Here is a 26,648-nt window from a genome sequence, read left to right on the forward strand (position 1 = left end):
GACCCTGTAACAGCTGTGCTCTGACCCAGGTGTACCTTGGACCAGCCAACTGCACTGGAGATGCAGCAGGGGATGCAGGCAGCCTGTGAAGGAGGCCCATTCTCTTTCACCCCCTCCCTTGAACTCAGCCATGCTCCAGGGCCCCCAGAAGTGCCAGGCTCCAGGTTTAAAACTCTCAGGGGCTCTGGGACCTCAGGAGGGGACAAGTTTAAAACCAAAGACCATCTTCACGTCATCTGCAATTAACTAATCCGCATTCGAGACCTTAACCGAGAGAAGCCACGGACGAGTTCCATCATTTATCTGCCAAGGGACACCCCCATGAGCTTGGGGCTCCTGGCTCGGGGCAAACCCCCCAAACCCACAGAAAGGGCTCAGGCCGAATCATCACCATTCGGCATCTCCATCATCCAGCACTGCCTCCCGCCACCCCGCGTCCTTACGGCCTGCAAGAGAGTCAACCAAATGCTTTGTTTCACTTTATTGGGTACACCAGGTGTGGGATTTACAAACGGGACCAGCAATGTGTGCGGGGCACAGACGGCTGCCTGTGGGTCTGTGTGTAACAGGGGCTCTAGAATGAATGGACCTCCCGTGCACGTGGTACAAAGACAAGCAACCAAGACCAGCTGGATCCCAACATGGGTAATGTAAACAGTTAAATTACTAAAATCATTATCTTAAGATCAAAATACTTCAATGAAAATGGCATATTAAAAACATATAAATTACATTTAAGGTCTGTACATGAGTCTTAAAAAAAAAAATAACAATACTGTGTTCTGTACAATATTGCTTCTTCTGAACATTCCAAACCCAAGAAATGCTTTCCCTTGAATTCCCAAAAAGTGGGCAAAATACACATGCAGTATAATTAAAACCATTTCACCAAATACAAAGGTGTCCATTTCTTCGAAGGCACACGTTTTGTTGTATCTCAGGAACTCCCATTTCAGGAGCCCCCGTCTTCCGACCCCAACGGGCAGCAGAGGGCTGCCTCGGTTCCAACGAATCTTTGGCTGCTAAAGGGAGAATATTCTCGGCAGGGAGGCAGCGGACATGGAGCCCCTTCATCCTCAAACCAACAGACCAGATGGGTTGTCGGGAACTTCAAGACCGAGGTGCCTCCTCGCTTGCCTTTTGCAGGCCTTTATTCCCAACGTTTCGAAATATTCGCTCCATATACGACACGGAGTGAAGTGGCCACCTATTTTCTTGAAAGGCATTTGCTGCTCACTACCAGTATCCCACCAGAATCAATGTAGGCAGCCCTGGGGGTGACCATGTGTCCTGCTCCTCAGGATGCTGTGCTACCAGGCCCCTGCCTGACTCGGGTGCTCCTAGGCAGGGCAGCTGTCTGTGTCAGAGGACAGAGAGGAGCAGGGCTCCACCTCACCCAGTCTGCAAACAAGCCCGCTGGCCGGCGGGCTCTCATGATTGCTGGGTATGGTGTCTTCTCAAAGGCGACTGAGGTCCCTGTGGGGTCTCAGCGGGGTTTCCGTCCCCGAACCCTGGGCCCTGGTGCCACTCAAGCTTCCAGCTGGACTTGGGCTTCGTCCACCTGCAGAGTGTCACTGTCCCCCAGCAGCTCAGTCTCTGGGACAGAACCTTCCTCCTCCTCTGCTTCCTGCACGGGACTCTGTGCCCCGTCTTCCGGGGCGTTCTGTGCGTCCTCGGTGCCCTCTGAGAGCAGGGCTGCCCTGTCCGCCATGGACGTGTTGGAGGGGGCCGTGGTGACGTAGCCTGTGCTGGTGGAGCCGCTGCCGCTGTGGTGTGAGCTGGGCTTGGGGACCATCTGAGGAGGCACCTGCTGCGGGGCCATCTGCATTGGGATCTGCACTGGGTAGAAATTGGGCAGGTAGGCCCCATAGGCCGGCACCGGCTGGTAGCCATTGACAGGGATGTAGAGCTGCGGCGGGGGCACCATGGGTCTGATCTGACCCTTCATGGGGATGAACTGGGGCTGTGGGAAGGGCGGGGCCTTCTGCTTGGGCCCCACGTAGCGGGCGTTGCTCACATTGCTCACGGGGCTGGTGCTCAGGGAGCTGGTCTGCGTGGTGTTGCTGGCCCCCGAGGTCTGCGCCGAGCTGTTGTAGTTGGAAAGGTTGCCCCAGGCTCGCAGCCGGCTGTGGATGTCCTTGAAGCGGGGCCGCCGGCTGGGGAACTCGTTCCAGCACTCGATCATGAGGGCGTACACCCAGGCGGGACAGTCGTCGGGGCAGGGCAGCACCTGCCGGTTCCGGATCATCTCCACCACGTCCTGGTTGGAATACCCGCAGTAAGGCTGCAGGCCGTAGCTGAAGACCTCCCACAGAACCACGCCATAGGACCAGATGTCCGAGTCGATGGAGAACTTGCCGTACATGACGGCCTCCGGGGCCATCCAGCGGACGGGCAGCAGCGAGTTCCCCAGCAGCTTATAGTAATCGGCGGCATACACCTCTCGGAAGAGGCCCAAGTCTGAGATCTTCACGTTCAGCTTGTCGTACACCAGCACGTTGCGGGTGGCCAGGTCCTTGTGCACCACGTGGTGGCTGGATAGGTACTCCATCCCTGCCGCGATCTGTGCCACCAGGTGCACGAAGTCGGGGGGTTCCAGGGCGGACTTCACCGTGCGGTCGTCGTCCGTGCTGCCCACATCCGAGTGCGGCGAGCGCATGACCAGGAATTCGTGGAGGTCGCCATGCGAACAGTAGCTGAAGATCATGCTCAGGGGCTGGTCCTTGGTCACCACGCCCAGCAGGCAGACGATGTTCGGGTGTTGCAGCCGCGCTCGCAGCATAGCCTCGTGCCGGAACTCCTCCCGCAGGGGCCCCTCTGCTTTGTCCTTCAGTGTTTTGATGGCCACAGCCTGGGTCTGCTCCCCTGGGGCAGGGCCAAACAGGTGGCCCTTGTAGACTTTCCCGAACCGGTCCTCTCCCAGCTCCTCCATGAACCTCACTGCAGACAGGCTGATCTCTTTGAGTTTGGCCTGTCAAGAAGAAAAGCCCCACGTGAAACCTCACTGTCACCGCAGCGCTGAAGGAAGGTGCAGAGCAGCCGGGAGGAGTGGCCTCCCATGCGGCCATGACTGGAGGCGCCTTGCAGAAGACCCTCTGGTTTCACCCACCCAGCCTTGGCCTGCCCACCCACAGCTCTCTGCTTAACCTTAAATACGGCTCTGATGCCAAGGTTGCCTCCCGTCTGCAATGTTCAACAGATCCCAACCACGCTACACATAAGGTCCCTCCAAACTCCAGCTGGGACACACTGCAGGCTTCCTTCCCACTTGTGCATGTGTGGACACGCCCACATGCGCACCCTACAGCCAGGCCCAGGCACCAGCTGTCCTGGGGCAGCCCCGGACATACCCCACCAGGTCCCCTCCAACGCCCAGTTGTTCTACAGAGGCCTCAGTTAAACGCGTTCTTGGAAGGAGTACCCCACAAGTGATAGGAGCCCTGAGAACCCTCATCTCTCTCAGTCTCTATGACGCCAGCTCCTCCTGTGTGGCCAGCCCTCATCCTCCCCAGAGGTTCCTGGGCCACCATGCAAGCCCCAGGGCTCTGTGCTCGCCTCGCTGGCCAGCCCCTGCCCACAGCAAACCCTCACCGACTCTGGGGCTGAAGAGCCAAGTGCATCGGCTCCCTCCTGGCCACCTTGAAGAGCCCCTGCAAAGCTGGCTGAGAGTGATGTTCCCTGCGGCTTTGCATTGAGTGTAAACACCCTTTTACAACACAAGCTGGAGAGGCTGCAGCACATGTTCTCTTCTGTTGTGTTTCAGTGCCCCACGCCCATCTAAGGCTGCTCTGGGATGAGGGGTGGCCTTTTAGTGGTAACCTGTCTGCCTACTCCCATTTAAGAGCTATTCTTCTATCCTTCCCTGTAACAAAACAAAGCAAAACCAACCCAACCCAAAAGTGACAAGAAAAATTATGGGGGGCACTGGAGCCCTCTTTTCCTTGTGTGTCTTCTGGGCAGAGCTGAGGCACCTGGACAGTGAGGATGCTCGCTGGGGCCCACGGGGGCAGCATGCTCCAGGCAGAGGGAAGCCCATGAGCGCTGGGGCAGTGAATTCCCAACACGCCTGCCATTTATTTTCTAAAGCACACATGTCCTGATGTAGTTTACAGAAAAAAATGGCAAAATGAAGCGCAGTTTAAAATAATTATGTGTTATGTATCAAGTAAATTAAGACAGTTAATGTCGGGAGAACCACCCCTGAGGATTGAACCTGGAAGAGCCACCCGGGTAGAATACGTAAGCACGGAGACCTGTTTGTGCTGGTTAATGAGGGGCATTTCCATGTCTTGGCTGGGCGAGGCCATCAGCTGTCGCCGCTGTGGTGTGGACGCAGATGCCTTCTGCTTATTCCGGCACATGCAAACCAAGAAGAAAAGGCAAGCGATGACCAGTGGAATTGCGATGCTGGGGACCAAGATGTACAGAATCCCCATCCTGCTGCCGTCTCGGGGACCTGTGAATAATAAGGCTTTTGTGATTTTTCAGAAAACGTCCCTTTTCAACTGTAAGTTCTCTACCAACCCACTCTCCACCTCCAGCCAAAACCTTCACACGCACATGGGTCATCACCTAAGTTACACAACGGGGTAAAAGGGCACAGCACACCTTAAAAAATGTGATGCACCAAAAAACGCACACCCGGCTGCATCCTGGGGAAACAAAACCCAAAACTGCCCAACCTGGAAACAAGCGGGAATACGCAGCATAAGAAGTAGATGAATTCTAATGATCTTAATATTAATAATGACCACATCCGCTTTCTGTTCCTGAGGTTTGAAAACCATCGGAGATAGGTGCTCTGCTCTTTTATCAAGGCCTCCCCAGCTACTGACAAGTTGATGAAATTCACTGGAGATCCTTGTCCAAGGTGAGTGAAATTTGGTACTGGAATTAGACACGATCCTTTTCCTCATTCAACATTTTAATGTTTTCTTCACATTTTTAACTAATGATGACAGATTCTTTTGGGATAATAATTAAACATGCACTAGATTTAAAAGAGCGCCAGTAGTGTATGCACTTGACCCAGTACAATATCCAACAAGGGCATAAGAATTCTTGGAAGGCACGGGGTACCAACAGTCAAGGCTACCAGCTACCATGCCTGCATTTTTTGTCACCGGGAAAAGTAACTCTTTGTCTCCCTCTACAGGATTTACAGAAAAGTACAGGGGGCACACCAGGCAGGCAGAGGTGACCTCAGGTTTTGAACAGGCCTCCGGGCAGGACTGGCTCCTCCCAGGCTGTGTGGCCCCCAAACACCCCACACATCAAAGCAGTTGAATGTAAGGCAAAGTGGTGCCATTTCAGGAGGCTGACCCTAAGCCTGGTGGAAGGTGAGTTCTCTAGAGAGCCACTTTCCCACATCCCTGGAAAACCACAGTGTTCTGTTTTCTCCCTAACCCTGCCAATAACTCAGAGGGCCCCATGGCCAGGGGGCAAAGCGCTCCTCATCTGGAAGCAAACAAGTGATTTCTGATCAATGTGGTGCCTAAAAGAGCTAACTCAATCCTAAAAGTGAACATGCTATTGCCACCTTAGGAAAAAAGCACCTTGTCCCAAACCTAGCCTTGCCCCACCTCTGCTCCCCAAAATAAGATGAAATCAAGTAAAACCACAAACAAAACTTTCTTCTGGCCCCACCTAGCAGCCTCCCCTCTGAATGGGTTCCAAGGCAGGTGTCCCAGAAATCTTAGGGGCACTGGGGATGCCGATTCTTTCTTTCTTACTAGGGTTTGGTTCATTTTTCATGATTAAGGTTAGCAGGAGAGTCCAGGCCTCCCTCAGGCCAAGACCAGAGGTGTGAGCTCACACCGACACCATCATCTGCTTTTATTATCTACTTAACATTACCAACACGACTCATGCTTACTGGGAAAAATTGTAGTATTATAGAAATGTGGCCTTTCAAAAGATAGTATTTCTAACAGCCCTTTTTCCCAAAGACTATAAATGGTTAAGTTTCGTGTTCTCCGAACTTTGCAAGTATTTTAGGTTGAACCACATGGAACAACCAATATTCAACTATTCTGACATATAGACACAGTAGTTTTATATGGTTTTCTTAATTCGAATGTTGAATGAACTTTACTTATTTTTGAGACAGAGTGTTTATTTTTGAGACGGAGTCTCGCTCTGTTTCCAGGCTGGAGTGCAGTTGTGGGATCTCAGCTTACTGCAACCTCTGCCCCCACAGGTTCAAGTGATTCTCCTGCCTCAGCCACCTGAGTAGCTGGGATTACAGGCGCCCGCCACCATGACTGGCTAATTTTTTTATGTTTAGTAGAGACGGAGTTTTGCCCCATTGGCCAGGCTGATCTTGAACTCTTGACCTCAGGTGATCCGCCTGCCTTGGCCTCCCGAAGTGCTGGGATTACAGGCGTGAGCCACTACACCCGGCCTACATGAACTTCATTTTAAATAGAATCATATCATCCGTATTTTCCTGCTCCTGGTTTTTCGGCAGAATAAAATGTCTCAGACAGCAGCTCATGTTGCAGCAGATAGACGTGCGTGTTCTCCCACAGCTGCATGCCACTCCATGGCACGGGCGTCTCCAACTGCCCCATCCAGCCCTACTGATCAACAGTCTGTTTTGTGTTTAGCTCTCACAAGTGATTCTGCAATAAATATCCTTCCATTTATGCCCTGTAAGTACAAACCTGCAATACAAGATTCTAATAATTGACTGGTCCAAAATCATACATTTTTTTCATGTTTTATTTTTAATTACAAAAGTAATTCCTACTCACTGTAAAAAAAAAACAAAAGTCTTATATTTGAACACTTTTGTAGGTCTGGGGAAATCACTGCTAAAAGTTTGATATCCATCTTTCCAAAACCTCATAAAAGTCAGGAGCCTGTGTGTGCTCACACACAAACTCCCACTCATTTTTTTTTTTTTTTTGCCAGAAACAAAACAATGAGCAAAAAAGCACCTTTAACACAGCTCTGTCCTACAACCTGCTTTTGTTCCTTACAGGGCACAGGGCCATCCTGCATTGCAGGAAACCTTTAAGGTCTAGCGTGCTCCAGAGTGCCTAGACCGCAATTTGAATGACTGATAATTTCATTCTTAAAGTTTGTTCTCCCATAATGAACACATTCTTCAAGATTTGTGTCTGATCTGCTGAGCCAGAGGCAATGCCAGATCTGGAGCTGCTGAATCACACATCAGGAAGGTCATTAGTGCCAGTGTTTACTTCCTGCATTTCGGAGTAGAGACATGTGGGCCTGCACCCCAGGAGGTCTCCAGGTGCACGGTGGGCCCGGCCTTGCTTCACTGGCTGCTCTCTCTTTATAGCGGGTGCCCACTCATTCACCAATCGCTGCTTCCAGCTCCCAGCCCGGCCTTGGTTACCCTGCTGCCTGGAACTGGCGAACCGGCCATGACTAAGACAGAGGTGAGAACTGTGAAAGCTGTCAACCATTAACTACACGCGCGTCCGTATTCATGACGTCACAGACACGCTTGCAAGCAATGGGGACAAGCGATGAATTCTATTTTCGCCTCACTCCACCAAACTCGAGAAGCAGCGAAAAGCTCAAAAGCTGGTGGGTGGAAGGGAAATATTTTTACTAATATTAGGAAATACTGAGCAATAATGATTTTTTTTTGTTATTTTTTGGTTTTGAGAAAAGGTCTTGTTTTGTTGCCCAGGCTGGAGTGTAGTGGTGCCATCATGGCTCACTGCAGCCTTGAACTACTGGTGCAAGCAGTCCTCCCACCTCCACCACCCAAGCAGGAATGCCACCACGCCTGGGCAATTTCTATATTTTTTGTAGAGACAGGTTTTTGCCATGTTGCTCAGGCTGGTTTCAAACTCCGGGGCTCAAGAGATCCACCCGTCTTGGCCTCCCAAAGTACTGGGATTACAGGGTGTGAGCCACCGCACTGGGCGACGATGTTAATGGAGAAACAAAACGTCAAAGTGAATATCCCAGGACCATCCATACGTGGGAAAAGAGCTGATGGAAGGGGGGTGGGCCAAAATGCAAACAAGTCACTGCTGGGCGGTAACATTAGGGGTGATCTGCACATTACTCTTCAGACTTCTCTGTATTTTAAAATGTCTTATAATGGTCAGATGTTACTTTCATAACCAATAACAACTTCTGTTATTTATTTATTTATTTATTTTTGAGACAGGGTCTCACTCTGTCGCCCAGGCTGGAGTGCGGTGTGGCAATCTTTGCTCACTGCAACCTCCGCTTCCCCGGCTCAAGTGATTCTTCTGCCTCAGCCTCTTGAGTAGCTGGGATTACAGGTGTGCGCCACCACACCCGGCTAATTTTTGTATTTTTAGTAGAGATGGGGTTTCATCATGTTGACCAGGCTGGTCCTGAACTCCTGACCTCAAGCGATCTGCCCGCCTCGGCCTCCCAAAGTGCTGGGATTACAGGCATCGGCCACTGCGCTTGGCCCAAAAGCTTTATTTAAAATGGTCACTGTGGTAAGATCAGAGGTCTCTGGTCGCCACTGTACAGAGGCAAACCCCTCATGGACTCAGGTCAGGACAGAACGCCCTCATCACAAGGTTCACTCAACAATCAACACAGTAAAAAAAGAGAGAGAATACATACTACACGAGGGTACGTCACACAGTTCCATGCGTACGTTTTTATTCTGCGTAAAGCACCAGGGGCCCTCCATCTGGCCTCCGGGGTTCCGGCAGTAGGCGTGCCCCCCTCCAAGCTCAGGGAAGTCTGCGCTGGACAGGTGGTGGCTGTGGGGGTGCTGCAGGGCCCACGGCTGGCACTGGTGACCTGACTTGGTGGTGCTTGCCGTTCCTCTGTAATCCGTGCCTGAGCCGTTATAGCACTGATGGTCTGAACAAGGAAAACACGTTAGGAAAACCTCCAGGGTATAACAAAACCATTCTGCCTCCACATGCCCAAACTAGAATTTCCAAAAGATCCAAGGATTTCACAGAACTTACCAGAAAAGAGGCATTAAAAGTAATGGCTTAATGAAGTCCCAAGCCCACAAATTAAATGCAAGGCACATCAGGGATATATATGGGGAAGGAAACTGTCGGAAGTTATTCCACAGCCCCCAAACCATCTCTAGGACCCATGCGGCACTTGCACACCACCACCCCACCAGAATGACGGTGTCACCCCCAGCCTCAGGATCACTTGCTCTAGGATGAAAGCCAACTGTGCAGGCCAGAAGGGGGAACTCCCAGGCCCGTCCTCTCCACCTCAGGGTACCCTGCTCAGCCATGGGTGAGAACACTGCAGGCCATGACCCCTCCATGGAGGAACCCTGGGGTTGGGGTGTGCATTTGGTGAACATTTCTGTAGTGTTTACCATGTGTGAGGCGCTGCTCTAAACCCTTCTGGCTGGACACCATGGCTCACAAGGCGGGTGGATCACTTGAGGTCAGGAGTTCGAGACCAGCCTGGCCAACATGGTGAAACCCCGTCTCTACTAAAAATACAAAAATTAGCTGGGTGCGGTAGTGCACGCCTGTAGTCCCAGCTACTCAGGAGGCTGAGGCAGGGGAATCGCTTGAACTTGAGAAGTGGAGGCTGCAGTGAGCCAAGACTGTGCTACTGCACTAAAGCCTAGGTGACAGAGTGAAAATCTGTCTCAAAAACCAAACAAACAAAACCACCACCTTCCTCAATATTGCCTCATTTGACCTTCACTCCAGCCGCCCGGGTTAGTACTGGTGTCGTCCCCGCGGAATGTAAGGGTATGAGAGCTTAGCAACTTGCCCAGAGTCACGGTGAGGGTTGAAATGCAGGCAACGGGCCGGGGACCAGGCCCTCGCTGTCCTGGTAAGAAGTCCTCCCCATTCCTGGACCCCCAGATTAGCCAACCATGCTAAATACAGTCCTGGAGCGGTGGCAGAGGTGGCCCGTTCCCTGGGTCTCACTCCTCAGGGAAGCGACAACCCTGATGGATGCAGTGATGTGAGCCAATGGTTTTCCTCAGGGACATCAGCACGGCTCCCTGTCCTGTGTCTGTCACCCTGACTGGCCACGGTCACCCTTCTGGGGCTCAACAACTTGCAGTTTACTAAGCCTCCAGAGGGCAGGGGCTGCTCTGCTGCCAGCAAGAGGGGCAGCAGGGAGCATGTTCCTCCGTCCTGTGCAGACCCCAAAAAGGCCATACCCAGGCCCCGGGCTCAGAACTGTCACCCTCCCCGACGCTTATCCCCTAGGCCATGATGCAGGGACCTGGAGAAAGGTGCCTGCAAAGGTTCAGGGTGCTTGCAGTATTTCCCTCCCTAGCCATGCCTGATCATCACAGGTTCTTCTCAGGTGCCCCCCAGGCCAGTCCTGCAGCATCTCCGCAGGCCTCACATTCGTCCAAAGCTAAGGATCCTACAGGTTTCTGGGGACCGGTCCTCCAGGTTTCAGGAGGTTGGGGCAGCAGTTGAGAGTCGGCTTTTTCCCCGGGCGCCCGAGTGCGTGCTGACCATCGGCAAAATCAGGAAGCTGGCCCTGTCTCCTCTCATGCCTCCAACAGCCATTTCCACAGGAAATGAGATCACTCCCATTTCAGAAAAGGGAAATCCCAGGCTCAAGCAAGTGGAGGGACTTCTCCTGAGTCCCACAGCTGGACACAGTGCAAGCCCAGATGCGAGCCCTGGGCTGAAAGGCTCCAAAGCCCCTGCTCCAAGGCCCCACCTGCTGCCCTGCTGGAATGGAGGCCTGAGCTGTGGGGCCCTCAGCTGTTAACGGGGTTCTGCGGGGCCCGGACAGATGGGGCTCCCTGGGCTTTACCCACCGCCCTATACACATTTCAAGGGCCCTACAATCCCTGCGCCCGCCGGTCCCGCCCCGGGCCCTCGGGCACTCACAGCGGCCCAGCCTCTCGGCCGGGATGCCGATGCGCATGCAGTTGGCAGCGTCGGGGCTCTCGGGCATGGGCAGCGCCTCACACTTGGGCAGCTGCAGACGCATGAGGATGAGCGGGTTGGAGCGGGCGATGGTGTATTCCTGGCGGCACAGGTCGCTCTCCAGCACCTCGCACTCGTCGCGGCACAGCTCACGCGGCTTGGGTGCCCGGGAGCGCGCGTCGCACAGAGGGAACACGAAGTGGCAGAAGGATGGGATGGCGAACTGCGAGCATTGATCCGACAGGTGCGTAGAGGTGCCGATCATGGTGAAGGCCGCTGCAGAGCCCGCGAGACTCGCGTTAGCGGTAGACCCACCTCGCGCCCCTGACATTCTTCCAGTCCCCAACCCCAGCCCCGCATTCCAGAGTGCCCACTCGGCCCCCTGATACCCCGCCCCGCCCCAGACCCCCCAACCCTGAGCCGGGCACACCACCCTGGAGAGGCTCCCCACCAGCAGGCCAGCCTGCCCATCACCTGCTCTGATTTGCAGCAGACACAGAAAAGCCCCTGGTCCTAGGCGTCACTTAGAAACATCAGAAGCAGAAGGAGAAAGAAGGAAAACTCGGCCCCTAGCTCTCTCCGCTAGGTGCTTCTTCCAGGACGGGGCGGTTCAGACTTCAGATGCAAAAGCAGATCCTAAGGACCCGCTGTGTGGAGAGGCCAAGAGGTGCAGTACCCAGCCCCCGGGCTTCCCAGTGTCCCAGAAGAGGGAGTCAGCTCAGCACTGTGAACTGCAGCTGGAGGAGGCAGGCAGCTGGTAAAATGTGGAAAGCCAAGATGGTGACAGCAACAAAGTGGAAGGAGGGCTGCCTTCAAACTCTGGAAGGTTCTGTGATAAGGGGGAGCAGAGAAACCCCAAGATCCAGAGCCCCCTTTGGTAGGGCAGTTTATTTTTTAAGTGCAAGATGTCAGAGGATGCAGCGTGGCGGCGAGACTATGGGGTGAGTTCGGGAACAAAGTGGGGGCACTGAGGGGAGATCTGCTGCACCTGGGTGCATGGCTGGACACTGGTAGGGGCGAAGAAGCTGGCCAAGGCAGGACTCTAAGGAATGCATCAGCCTGCCCTGGGCTCACTACCCCACTTTCACCTATGAAAGGCTGGCTTACAACAATTGAGCTTGGGGACCCTGGAGGTAGACAGGCCCCTTTGCCTGCACACCCAGCTGAGACTGTGTCCTCCAGCGTAGGAACAAACCCAGAAGCTAGCATTTAGTCCCTGAGGAGCCATAGCTCCACCCATGAATGCAGTTCAATCCCATCATTACAGATTTGGCGAGTATTTGGTGATTATACAGAGGGCTGTCCAGAATGCTGGCCTCAATTGACCTCCAGGCAAGGAAAGCCTGTACGTGCTGTGCCAGGTTTGGCCAGCAGGTGGCAGTGCCGCTGTCAGTCATTCCCTGGGAACCCAACCAGGAACGGGAGGGGGCAGCTGTGTGGGAACAGCCTGGTGCGTGATCACTTTGTGGTATCACTCACGCCTTTCCGGGCCTGCTTCTGTACCTGAAGGGTGATTTGAGACCCCACACTGGGACATGCGAGTGCACACAGAGCCTATAACGTGGCCCTGGGCGTGAACGGGCCCAGGGGTCGGGTAACAGGCGGTGTCAGTGGGCGGGAGCAGCCGCACTGTCCGGACCGTGTGCGGGCACTGCTGTGCTCATGCCATCAGCTCCCCGCCTCCGGTTCCTGTGGCCGATATTTAAATGGAGGAACAGAGAGGGTGAGCGGTCACAATACAGGATGTCTTGGATTTGGAGGAAGAACTGAGGCTTCAACCTGGTTCAATCCCATCAGTACGGATTTGGGATTATATGGAGGGCTGTCAAAAATGTAGGTAGGCCTTGACCTCCACACAGGGAAAGACTGCCTAAGAACGCCAAAGCTGCCACTTCTCTTGGGCTAATCCACTGATGCAATGTCTCCGCTCATCTTTATAGCATTCCTCTTTCTCCTTCTCCTCACCCTGAGAATATACTGCTTCTTTCTGAAAGTGCAATTCTAGGCACCAGAGAGATCCAACAACTCACATCCTGTTATCTGTCCACACCCTGAATGTCACACAGCGCTTCCCAGCAGAACACTGCACACAACAGTCATTACTATGCTTATTTCAAAGCCACAAGTCTGTTGAGAGCAACTTCAAATTTATTGTTTTCAAAAAGCCACCGACCTAGAAAATTCTCATTCTACACTCTTCTCTAAAAGCTGCTATAAAACCAGGCTGCTTGGATGCAAGCTGATTCCTTCAACAACTCCTGAAGAGATAACTGAGGGACAATCGTGTGCCCTGGATCAGTGCTTGCCAGTTAGTGGGGTGTCTAATTAATTCTGGAGTGTGCGGCTAGCATTTTAAAAGATGATAAGAACAGACTAGAGGATGTCAGAGTGCACATGGTTCCTACTGAGGGCTTTTTTGTTTGTTTGAGATAGAGTCTCGCTCTGTTGCTGGGGCTGGAGTGCAGTGGTGCGATCTGGGCTCACTCCAACTTCCACCTCTTGGGTTCAAGTGATTCTTCTGCCTCAGCCTCCCGAGTAGCTGGGATTACAGGCACCCGCCACCATGCCCAGCTAATTTTTTGTATTTTTAGTAGAGACGGGGTTGCACGATGTTGGTCAGGCTGGTCTTGCACTCTTGACTTCATGATTTGCCCGCCTCAGCCTCCCTAGCACTCAATCCTCCCAAAGTGCTAGGATTACAGGCATGAGCTAGCATGACCAGCCAATTTTTTCTTTAATGAAATAAAACCGAAGAGAAAAATCCAAGTGCACCGCTTTTAGGAAGGGTGAAAGTTATTCCCTATAACCTATGGCAGTTGTGTGAAAACACGTATGTGTATACCAAGTCATGGTATAAAGTACACTATTTTCCACTGTGTGTTTCGGTAAAATCCTTTGAGAAGTCCTACTTTAATGGCAAAGAAAGCTTTTGCAGTGAGAGGTAGCTGTGTTTTCAAAACCACCTCCCGCTGGAACAGGATGGCACCTCCAGGTTCCTCTCTGTCTCACGATGCCTCTTCCACTTTGCACAGGACCCCCTGGCCCTGTCCTCAGAGGTCTCTGTACCAGTATGGGCCAGGCAGTCTCTTCTGTGACTGTGAATTGACCTTCGGCTCTCTAGTCTGAGGGTGACCTGAACTTAGAAGGGCTTGTCAGTGGACATGAGGTGACTTTTTGCCTTGGATCCTCATTGTCACCCCTTACCAGGTCAGTGCCCTGTATCCCCTTTGCCCCATCACCCTCTCCTAGGAGCACAGGCATCAGAGATCACCCCCTGATTCTAACCTGTAGCAGAGCCTCCCACTCCCATGGGGAGGATCCAACTAAACTGAGGTGCTGGGGCACCTGCCATCTGCATGGGATGTTTCTTGCTCCTTATGGGGTCTGGAGAGAAAACGTGTATGTGTCTGTGGGGAGAGCAGGGAGAGCAGGAGGAGGGCTCTGTAGGACTTTTGTCTAATTCATTTTCTTGCTTTCCAAGGCCTTTCCCCTAAGAAGGACCCCGGACCCCATCAATGAGCTGTATGCTTGGAACTGGGACAGCCTATCAGAGAAGTTAAGTCCTAAAGAGACCAAGGATGAGCAGCTGCAGTTCCTAAATGACCTGCCACTTTCTCAGACCCTGAACCAGGTACCCCAAGACTTGGCTTTGTTCTCTGAAAACCCAGGACTGACAAAATATGTGTTCACTGCAGCATCCCTACCACTGATGACCTGCGACTCTTTCCCCCAGACAGCTGCAATCAGGCCTGGGTGCCTTTGGACCAAATGTGGCTCAGAGAGGATAGAAGAGTCAGGAAGCACAGAATGAGAAGTCAAGCAGAGTTAGTGTGGGGGCGCTGAGGCTGCCTGCGCCAGTGTGGCGGGCCCGGGGCAGGAGGCCCTGGCGATGCAGTGAGGACAGTGCTTTGGACCCACACAGTTTGGCTGAGTTAAAAGTGCAGAAGTATATTCCAAGCAACCCACACTTGCTAATTTAAACACACAGGCCAGGAACATTTTTAGGGCAAATCATGTTAGCAATTGCAACTACTTCTAAAAAAGATCTCTGGTTTTCTACCACAGATGAGATGGACGAGGGACCCAATGTCCATGCCATTAACTGATGAAACACAATGGCCGCCGTCTGTGCGACAGGTGGCTGTGCGTGTGCCTATCATCCTGTGAGACAGGTCTGCAGCTCCTACCTGTGATTCGGTTTTCAATTTCCCCCTGCATCTGCAGCGAGTCCACATAAATGGTCCGGTTGCCAATGAAGCGTGCACAGGCAATCCCCCGGTAAGGCTGGCAGAACCCATCCTCATGGTAATCGTCCCTGGTAAAAACACACACAGTCTGTTAGAGCTCTGGGAGGTGCCAGCTCCTGCCAATGACTTCTTTTATGATCCAGCATCTTGCAATCCAGCAATTTTGTTACTTAGTATTTATCCAAATAAGTAAAAAGATCCAGCAATTTTGTTACTTGGTATTTATCCAAATAAGTAAAAAAACGTTTAAGTCCACACAAAAACCTGTACATAGATGTTTAGGGCAGCTTTATTCATCATTGTCAAAACCTGGAAGCAACAAGATGTCTTTCTGTAGGTGAATGGAAAAACAAACTGTGGTACATCCATACACTGGAGTACTACTGAGCGCTAAAAAAATATATGGGCTATCAAGCCACAAAAAGATAGAGAGGAAACTTAAATGCATATTACTGGGTGAAATGAGCCAATCTGAAGGCTACATAATGTATGATTCCAACCATATGACATTCTAGACAGTGCAAAACCATGGACAGCAAAACTATAGAGACTGATTATGGAGAAAGGCCAGTGGATGCCAGGGGTTATGAGGGAGGGAGGGAGGGAGGGATTCCAGGAGGCACACTGGGGTTTTAGGGCAGTGAAACTATTCCGTATGATACTGTAATGGTGAGCACACGTCACTATACATTGGGCAAAACCCATAGAAGGTAAAACACAAAGAACAAGCCCTAATGTAAACACTGATTTTAGTTAATAATAATGTATCAATATCGGCTCAGCGGCAATAAACGTATCACATGAATGCAAGACATTAAAATAAGGGAAACTGTGAGAAGGAGGATGGGAAGACTGGATTTTCTGTTCAATTTTTCTGTAAACCTAAAACTATTCTAAAAAGTGCCTATTAATTTCAAAAAATTCCACATCTTTAAGGGAGTATGGAACAAGAAGGGGAGGATTGACTAAGCATGAGGATGGTTCTTGAGGTGAAGAGTACACAGGGACGGGTACGTGTTTGTGTATACGTGCACACACCCGGAACATCAGGCACATATTTCACCTTACCCTTGAACTATTTAATACATCAGAGACATTATGGCAATGCCCCTGCAAACTTCCCTTGTTTGCAAATAAGGCTTTTATGATAACGATGACAATCCAGAAGGTGAACAGCAGAAATATCTGAAAAGGAGAAAAGCAATACACAAATGTATTCTCTACTATGTTCAAAGGTGATGGGAGGGACTCCAAGAAGTCCAAGCCTCAGAGAACTCACAGAATGACATACATGCATGCCTACTATACACCGAAGCGTGACCTGGCCCTGCTGCATGGACAGCACAGACCACGTGTCACAGGCACAGGAGGTCAGAAGAGGGAAAGACACGAGCAGGCTGTTCTCCCTCCTGCTCCTCCCGGTCCCCACAGGGACAGCCTGCATGGATGGGAAGAGGGCGTAATCCTTTCCCAGGTCCCCAGGTTGGAGTTGGTGGTCAATTATTTTCTGCAGAAACTGTTGGTCTGGCTTCAGCCAATGAAAGCCATCATGATAAGTATCCTGAAGGATTTTAAAGTGGTGCTCAGGACCCTCCAAAGGTCCAGTGACGCCAATGAGCCCCAGCAGACACATCAGGGGGCTGCGACTGCTGGCGGAAGAGGGGACTGACGACGCTGGGACAAGCCTCGCATGAGCACGTCAGGCCTGTAGTTCAGTAGCTTCTTTTCCAGCAAATCTGGAACCTACCCCCTAAGCCTGAGAGCCCTCGGCTTCCCGCCTGCATCCATTTAGAGTAGACCATCCCCAAATGAAGTCTGAATTCTGTTCCATTTAAGGCCAGGTACAGTGTTCGTGCCTGTAATCCCAGCAATTTGGGAGGCCAAGGCGGGTGAATCACTGGAGCCCAGGAGATCGAGACCAGCCTGGGCAACATGGTGAAACCCCATTTCCACAAAAAATACCAAAATTAGCTGGGCATGGTGGCACGTGCCTATAGTCTCAGCTACTCAGGAGGCTGAAGTGGGAGGATCACTTGAGTTGGGAGACAGAGGCAGCAGTGATCAAACTACTGGACTCCAGCCTGAGTGACAGAGCAAGACCCTGTCTTTAAATTAAAAAAAAAAAAAAAAAAAAAAAGAATGTGTTCAATTTAACCAAATGGACTTAAAATCTCTATCTGAACTCTCTTGCTAAGGCAGAGGCTAAACACTTGCAATAGCAGAGACCTTCTCAAGCTTCTGCAGAAAACCCTTTTCTCAAAGAACAGAACCTGGAGCCATAAATAAATCAAAGAAGGGGCTGGGCGCGGTGGCTCACGCCTGTAATCCCAGCACTTTGGGAGGCTGAGGTGTGTGGATCACGAGGTCAGGAGATCAAGACCATCCTGGCTAACACAGTGAAACCCTGTCTCTACTAAAAATACAAAAAATTAGCCAGGCGTGGTGGTGGGTGCCTGTAGTCCCAGCCACTTGGGAGGCTGAGGCAGGATAACAGCGTGAACCCGAGAGGCAGAGCTTGCAGTGAGCCGAGATGGCACCACTGTAGTCCAGCCTGGGTGACAGAGTAAGACTCTGTCTCAAAATAATAATAATAATAATTCAAAGGAGGAGATTTTGGTGTTAACTCCAGCTCACCAGCCATTGCTTCCTTGGGTTACAGGTTCCTTAAAGGTAGTTTAAATGGGCAGCACATATGTTAACAGTGAGAGCCTGCCTGTCTCGCTTTCACTCCTTTTGAGCTGAAGTTAACTGCTGATTAGACACTGGCCACACTACCAACACAAATGGAAGTCACCTCTGCCCGGGTATGTGCTGGGCATGTCCCCGTCTAGAGGCGGGCTCAGGGTGCTTGTCCACTCTTGCTGGAAAAATCATTAAGACCTGCCTGATCGGATTAATGTCAGCTATGCCTAAGCTATGAGATTCAGCTCAGTCTCTTGGGATGACGCCACAAATGTGAGCAATTTCTTCTCTACCTTGCAAGAGTCAAGGAAAAGAAGGTTGTTCCCCCTGTTGCAGGCTTCTCCCCGGCTGCTGGTCAGGTGCCCACAGGACCGAGAGAGCAAGCGGGTGTAAGGAAGATGACAAGGGGGTGGGGAGTCTCCCGCCATCACACCCCGCTCACAGATCTCTCACTGAAGTGGGCTTTCAATCTGATAGACAATATCTAGGCTGGGCGTGGTGGCTCATGCCTATAATCCCAGCACTTTCGGAAGCTGAAGCGGGGGGATCACGAGGTCAGGAGATCGATCATCCTGGCTAACACGGTGAAACCCCGTCTCTACTAAAAATACAAAAACAAAATCAGCCGGGCGTGGTGGCAGCGCCTCTAGTCCCAACTACTCGGGAGGCTGAGGTAGGAGAATGGTGTGAACCTGGGAGGTGGAGCTTGCAGTGAGCCAAGAATATGCCACTGCACTCCAGCCTGGGTGGCAGAGCTAGACTCTGTCTCAAAAAAAAAAAAAGTATGTGTATGTATGTGTGTGTATATACATATATATATATATATACACACACACACACACACACATATATATATATATATCTCTCTCCAAAAAGCCAGACAGAAGTGCTTGGAAAATGGCATCTTTGCTTTTGAATTGTCTGAGAAAACAAGTGGGAGTTGCTTTCTATTTTCAAACAATTATATTTTATCTTTATCTGGCACATTTGGGGCCGTGGACGAGGAACAGAGCTGGAGAGAGTCTGTTAAGTGGATCCCTGGGAAAGCAAGGAAAGGGCTGAGATGGAATTTGGCAGCTATAAAACTCCCTTCAGCCACGTAAGTGCAGTAGACACGCGCACCAGCTGGCGGAGCATCACGTTTCAGAAGCGCAGTATGGAAATGCCCTGCCCTCATGCTGCCAGGCTCTGATCAAGGCCTGACAGGACATGGATGAAGAAGAAACTTCTACACCAAGAAGTGACTGTCAAGGAGGAGAGAGGGCGCTAAATAATGACAACCCAGCTGGGCGCGGTGGCTCACACCTGTCATCCCAGCACTTTGGGAGGCCGAGGTGGGTGGATCATGAGGTCAGGCGATCGAGACCATCCTTACTTTGTCGAAAGGAAAGTAAAGGGGTGTTGAGGGGGGGGGGGGGGGGGGGAGGGGGGAGGGGGGAACGGGGAAGAAGGAGGAAGGAGGAAGGAGGAAGGAAGAAGGAAAGAAGGAAAGAAGAAAAGAAGAAAAATACGATGAGGACATCACAAGAGTATCTAACAAGGACACCACAAGAGCGTTACGGACCAAAATGCCTACTATCAAAATGGGCAATGTCCTCCTCAAAACATTAGCCAACTGAATCCAGCAAAATAAACACAGACAATACTAAAGAGGCACAATGACCAACTGGGGTTAATTTAATGCCACTGCACTCTATATCTGAAAATAGTTAAAATACTTGGGAATAAACCTAACAAAAGACGTCAAAGGCCTCCACACTTGAAACTTCAAAAATCACAATGTTGAAATGAAAACATGTTCACAAAAATATGTGAACACAAATGTACATGGCTTTATTTATACTTGCCCCCAAATGCTCATCAGTAGGTGAATAAACATACTGTAGTATATTCATACAACAAAGTATTTCTCATCAACAAACAGGAATGAAGTGCTGTACAGGCAACCAGAATAAATCTTTCAGATATTACATTTAATGAAAGAGGCCAGACATAAGCGTCTCCAAACAAAATGTCAACAGCACAAGGCAGGAATTTTTAGTTTTTATCTGTTGCATTCATTGTTGTATCCTCAGCGTCTTGAATAGGACCTGGCGCGTAGTTGACTCTCCATAGAAATTTGTTAACTTTTTTTTTTTTTTTGAGAGACGGAGTATTGCTCTGTTGCTCGTCCAGGCGGGAATGCAGTATCACGATCTTCGCTCACTGCAACCTCCACCTCCTGGAAGTTGAATCTCCTGCCCAGCTTCCCAAATAGCTGGGACTACAGGCATTCACCACCACACCCAGCTAATCTTTGTATTTTTAGTGGAGACAGGGTTTCACTACATGTTGGCCAGGCTGGTCTCGAACTCCTGACCTCAGGTGATCCACCCACCTCAGCCTCCCAAAGTGCTGGGATTACAGGTGTGAGCCACCACGCCCGGCTGAAATTTGTTAACTGAATAAATGATTTCCTTGATAATTAGATGCTGTATATTTATTTATTACTCTCTGCTTCCAAAATGAAATGCTCTCAATATCTGACTAGACTGGTAACATAATAGATGTGGCAAAAACGTCCACCTGATCCAACTGAACATGCCCAACACCAATGTTCGATATCATAAAAATGCAAGTCAGCAGAACCTTGGAAATACTGGCTTTTGCCACGGCCACCTCTACGGCCAGGATCACATAAGGCAGCCAGAGGCAGAGAAGACAAGGGCTCTGAGGGTGCCAGTTCCCTGGGAAGTAAATGCTGTTTTCTCCTACACTGTTCAGGTGGCTACTCCCTCCCAAAGACTTTCCCCCTTGGCAGGCTGCTATTTCTTTGGAAAACCCTGAAGTCAGTTGGTGAAGAGGCTCTCACTGTGCATAATATGGCATAAGAGCTAGCTCCTGGAATCCACGGGCTCGCGTGGAAACAAAACGACCTAAAGCAGCATTCCACGTGCGAGTACACATCAAGTGTGCACATTTTCATTACTGCTGAATTGCAAATATCCTGTGTCACCATATGGTCTCATTTATTATTTATTAATTATATTTTATTTATTTTTATTTTTTTGAGACAAAGTCTCGCTCTTTTTGCCCAGGCTAAAGTGCAGTGGCGTGATCTCGGCTCACTGCAACCTCCACCTCCTGGGTTCAAGCAATTCTCCTCCCTCGGCCTCCTGAGTAGCTGGAGCTGGGCTCACAGACACCTGCCACCACACTGGACTAATATTCTATTTTTAGTAGAGACGGGGTTTCTCCATGTTGGTCAGGCTGGTCTCAAACTCCCGGCCTCAGGTGATCTGCCTGCCTTGGCCTCTCAAAGTGTTGGGATTACAGGCATGAGCCACTGCGCCGAGCTCTTGTTGCCTAGGCTGGAGTGCAATGGCGCGCTCTCGGCTCATTGCAACCTCTGCCTCCAGGGTTCAAGCAGTTCTCCTGCCTCAGTCTCCCAAGTAGCTGGGATTACAGGTGTGTGCCACCACGCCTGGCTAATTTTTGTATTTTTAGTAGAGATGGGGTTTCACCATGTTGGCCAGGCTGGTCTCGAACTCCTGATCTCAGGTGATGCGCCCGCTCAACCTCCTAAAGTGCTGGGATTACGGCGTGAGCCACCGTGCCCAGCCTATAGTCTGCATTTAGATGTGTGTATCTATTCTTGAATTACCTTATTGATGATTGCCTGCTTAGTCACCTACTGCTCGTATCACATAACCTTAAAGCAAATTCAGTTTCTAGCTTTTATTCTGTTTCTGTACTATGGGACTTAAGGAAAGTTGTATTTTCTAGAAAATAGACCTTATCATAAAATGATGTTACTGAGAAAAAAATCAGACTGGCTTCCCTCCTTCAAGCTCTGTCTGAATTAAGTTGAACTTGATTAGGTTGGTGGTCTGAGGGCTTTATTATCAAATGCCAAATGTCAGCCTTTTGCCTGAGTTTGTCAGCAATAAGGCGGCTTGCTTTTTTTTAATTTTGTTATTTTTTTTAAACATGGAGTCTCACTCTGTTGCCCAGGCTAGAGTGCAGTGGTGTGATCTCGGCTCACTGCAACTTCTACCTCCCAGGTTCAAGCAATGCTCGGGTAACAGCCTCCCAGCACCTGGAATTACAGGCACACGCCACCACGCCCAGCTAATGTTTGTATTTTTAGTAGAGAGGGAGTTTCACCAAGTTTGCCAGGCTGGTCTCCATCTCCTGACTTCAAGTGATCGGCCCGCCTTGGCCTCCCAAAGTGCTGAGATTACAGGCCTGAGCCACCATGCCTGGCCTGGCTTGGTTTCTGCTGACGTCATTTCTAATTACTGGCTTCTTACTTGGCACTTTCAATTTTATAGTGCTGTTTTCCTGTAATTAGGATAAACGCTGAACTAGACTTATGCAAACTCCCCCAAAATAGCAATGGAAGGAGTTTGGGCTGGCAGCTGGCCGAATTCCATGTAGACACACTCGGCGAGAGGTGCCTTCAAATCACCCGCTTGGAGAGGCTCATTATGTGGGTGAACATGTGGGGCTGGAGCTGGGGAGAGAAGTCACACTTGGAAACAAGGAGTCCCGGGTCACAAGCGTCTGGATGGAGAACGGTTGACGTCTTGGAATTAACTGATGCTTGTTCCCATAAGAAAGTAACAGGGCCATGGCCCCAGGAAGGTGATTTCCCAGAGGCCAATAATTAACACAAATTTTCATTATTCAAAAGAACAACACACTTTCCTTGAGCAGGTGTGTGTGTGTGTGTGTGTGTGTGTGTGTGTATGAAGCACAATATGCATGCACACACCTGTGGGCCATGGGGTGGGTCCAGGACAGCAACACAGGCCAGCCAAGGGCTCTAGTGCTCTGACTTCACGAAGGCAGCACCCCCTACCCCACCACCACCCTCCCGCTAGAAGCAGGACCTGTGTATGGGCCTATACTCATCTAAATGTGCCACTTCTCAGCAGAGCAGGAAATATGAAATATGAGACAGGCAGCTTAGCATTAACCCTGGCCTCGGAAGCTCCATCTGTGGAGGCACCGCCTTTTCTTCATGCTTTGTTCTCCATATACACACCCTCCTCGCCCCCAATTTAACAGGGATAGAAGGGAAAGCAATGACTTATGGTGGTAAATCCTTTAACCTACAAGGATATCCACCTCCCTCAACATGCAAAAGCTTTAGTCCCACGCACCACAGCGCCCACGCGTGTGGACGGGCCAGGACAGCACCCAAGGAAGAGCCGTGAGTGGAAGCCCTGAGTCAGCAACCATCAGAGTTCATGGCTAAGAACCCACGGTAGCATGTCTTGCTGTCACGCTGCACACAGGGCTAAGCCAAGGTGATACTACTGTTTGCTGTTCAACTCTCCCTTTATACAGAGAGGACACACGTCTTGACCAGCAATGGAAGAATGCTAACCATTGTGTATTTTCTATGGAAGTGGCCCAAAAGAGGTGCCACTGATAGGATAAACTGGTCGGGTAAAAGAATCAGAGAACCTATGGATTATTGTTTTAAGCTCACTGATTCTCTCCTTCTGTCTTCATTTGGTTATGGCAGGGCGGGGGAAGAGTCTGTCTACTAAAACACAGTCGGGGTCACTGGGGAAAAGAAACTCATGGCTGCAGAAAGATAATGGCCAGTGGGCTGCTACTATGCACTACAAAGTCAAAGAATGTCCTCGCGTGGAAAAGCCCTCTGCCAGAAAGCACAGCGGTGGTTACCAGAGGCTGAGACTGTGGAACTGGGGAGATGTTGGTCAAAGGATACAAAATTTCAGTCAGAAGGAGGACTAAGGTGAAGAGCTCGGTTTTACAACATGACTATAGTGAATAACAATGTATTGCAGATCATCTGGCGTCAGGAGTTCGAGACCAGCCTGGCCAATATGATGAAACCCTGTCTCTACTTAAAAATATATATATAGAAATACACACACACACATATGTATACACACATATGTGTATATATATAATATGTATATATATGTATTTTATATATATATATATATAAAAATTAGCAGTGTGGTGGTGCATGCCTGTAATCCCAGCTACTCGGGAGACTGAGGCAGAACTGCTTGAACCTGGGAGGCGGAGGTTTCAGTGAGCCGAGATTGCGAGATTGTGCCACCGCTGCACTCCAGTCTGGGCGACAGAGCAAGACACCGTCTAAAAAAAAACTGCTAAAGAAAACAGACTTTAAGTGTTTTCAGTACAAGAAAATGAGGAGTATATCAAGTGAGGCATATGCCCATTAACTTGATTTAGCCATTCCACAATGTACACATACATCAAAACATCGTGTTGTACACTGGAATATAGATCATTTTTATTAATATATATAGGTGGGAATAGAAAAATGTATTTGTAGAAAACTTTAATTCCCCCATAGAAAAAAATCCAAAAGATACTTCAGGAAAAAATAATGAAAAAGTTCAACAAAGTTGTGGGTATAAGATCTGTATCTAAAATTTAATGCCTTTCTCAACCACCACTAGCACACACAATTTAAAAATAAAATTTGGGAGAGACAGATATCAGTATCATTAGCAGAATCAATGAACCACCTGGAAACATACTTAAGAAAGGCATGCCGGGTCATCATGGAGAAAATTATAAAACTATACTGCAAAGGGTACAGAGGCCGGGCGTGGAGGCTCACGCCTGCAATCCCAGCACTTTGGGAGGCGGAGGCCCGTGGATCACCTGAAGTCAGGAGACCAGACTGACCAGCATGGTGGAACCTGGCCTCTACTAAAAATACAAAAATTAGTCAGGCATGGTGGCAGGCGTGTGTAATCCCAGCTACTCAGGAGGCTGAGGCAGAGAAGTGCTTGAACCTGGGAGGTGGAGGTTGCAGTGAGCCAAGATGGTGCCATTGCACTCCAGCCTGGGCGACAAGAGCGCAACTCCATCTCCAAAGAAAGGAAAGAAAGAAAAAAAAAGAAAAGAAAAGCACACAGACAACTTAAAGAAATATCAAACTACAAACTAGAAATAGCAGCATCAATTCTCTCCTAATCAATCAAACTTCTATTCAATTCCAATACAAAGACATAAAATTCACAAGGAAAAGTACAAGGCAAAGAACAGGAAAGGTAATTTAGAAAAACGGTACGGTAATAAGGTGGGTCAATCATCAGCTCAGGCTGCCATAACTAATACCACAGACTGGGTGGCTGAAGCAACAGAAATGTATTTTCTCACACTCTGGAGGCTGGAAGTCCAACATCAAGGTGCCAGCCAATTTGGCTCCTGGTGGAGGTTCTCCTCCTGCCTCCCAGATGGCACCTGAGATCTCTATGTCTCTTCCTCCTGCACAGTTCTCTGAGCTCAGGGCTCCACCCTTACGACCTTATTTAACCTTAATCACACCTTTCAAAGGTCCTGTCTCCAGTACAGGCTCTGTCACCACATGAATTTGGTGGGGGAAAGACGTCAGTTTGCAGCAGTAGACGAGGGCATCGTTCCCTGCATATGGACACATTACAAAGCTGGACTGTTAGAATACTGTGGAATTAGTCCAGGAACAGAAGCTATAGGGACAAAACAGCCTGTAAGCAGACCCACATCTCTAGAAATTTCACATAGGGCAGGGCTGATATTAAATTTAATGATTACAGATTAGATCATTCATTAGATGATGCCAAGACTCCAGGCCATCTGTAGAGAAAAACATCATAGTAGAATACTAGTTTATACCAGCATAAAAATAAATTCTAGATGGAGTAATAACTATAGAAAGGCATATATCTAGAAATTAATTTGAAACTCTTATAAAGCAAGAAAAACAAATATTCCTTTTTGGTTTTTTTTGAGACTAAGTATTGCTCTGTTGCCTAGTGACGTGCAGTGGCGTGATCTTGGCTCACTACAACCTCCGCCTCCTGGGTTCAAGCAATTCTCCTGTCTCCGCCTCCTGAGTAGCTGGAATTACAGACATGCACCACCATGCCTGGCTAATTTTTATATTTTTAGTAGAGACCGGGTTTCACGATGTTGGCCAGGCTGGTCTCAAATTCCTGACCTCAGGTGATCCAGTCGCCTTGGCCTCCCAAAGTGCTGCGATTACAGGCGTGAGCCACCACACCTGACCGAAAAACACATATTCTAACAGAAACATGGACAAAGTGCAGTCTATTTTAGTTATCTGCCATAGTTATTTTCTATAATGTCAAGACAAACACTGAATTAGTGAATATTGAGCCACTGCTCACAGAGTTCGCTTTCTGAGAGCCTCTCGTTACAACATTTGCTTCACAATCAATACATACCTTGTTTTATGCACATTTTTGGTTAAAGACATCTATATTACTGATTCGTGGAAAAGGCACAGCCTCTAACACACGTCTTCTCCGTAAGGCAAATCCAAGCTCCCTGCACTTGGGACACCAGATAGCACTTCAGCGCCACGCCTAGGAGCCATTCACCACAGCAGAATCACCAACAGAAAGCACACAAATAGGAAAAATAGCGACACAAATAGTGACACTAAGTAGACAGAAAGGATGCGTGTTCGCAGCATGAGGACTGGAAGAAGAAAGCAGCGTTGTTTCCTTCGGTCTCAGCTGGAAACATGTGTCAGGGAGCTCGGGTTTTCTCCACTCTGTGCATGTCCAAGAATGACCATGAAAACACCACGCGTGTTGATTTGGGGGACACGAAGTTTAGTGAATAAGCAAATTTGCAAATGCGGAATCTGCAAATAATGAGGATAGGCTGGATACACACAGGCAATGCAATGGCTTTTAAAACAACAAAATGATGTTCGACCTCACTATTTACTGGTGAAATGTAATGTAAAATTACTATTTGACACCTAAGATGTTGGCAACATTTTAAGTTCTGATAATACCATGTGCTAGAAAACATGAGGAAATAATAACTCATGTGAGGCTATGAATGACTT

General features: G+C 49.6%; 1 protein-coding gene across 1 annotated transcript in view; it reads right to left on the bottom strand.

Annotated features, from left to right (window-relative positions):
* Window positions 1–466: 466 nt before the first annotated feature.
* The window catches only part of ROR2 (receptor tyrosine kinase like orphan receptor 2), a 57,755-nt gene continuing 31,573 nt past the window's right edge, over window positions 467–26,648 (bottom strand). The window contains exons 7-11 of the mRNA XM_023191332.2: window positions 15,044–15,171; window positions 10,818–11,132; window positions 8,587–8,832; window positions 4,254–4,456; window positions 467–2,971 (exon numbers count right to left, since the gene is read on the bottom strand). Of these exons, the coding sequence (XP_023047100.1) occupies window positions 1,529–2,971; window positions 4,254–4,456; window positions 8,587–8,832; window positions 10,818–11,132; window positions 15,044–15,171 (2,335 nt within the window). The 3' untranslated portion in view covers window positions 467–1,528. The remainder of the gene's footprint in view (window positions 2,972–4,253; window positions 4,457–8,586; window positions 8,833–10,817; window positions 11,133–15,043; window positions 15,172–26,648) is intronic.

Source organism: Piliocolobus tephrosceles, chromosome 14 (assembly GCF_002776525.5).
Source record: "Piliocolobus tephrosceles isolate RC106 chromosome 14, ASM277652v3, whole genome shotgun sequence".
Lineage (NCBI taxonomy): Eukaryota > Metazoa > Chordata > Mammalia > Primates > Cercopithecidae > Piliocolobus > Piliocolobus tephrosceles.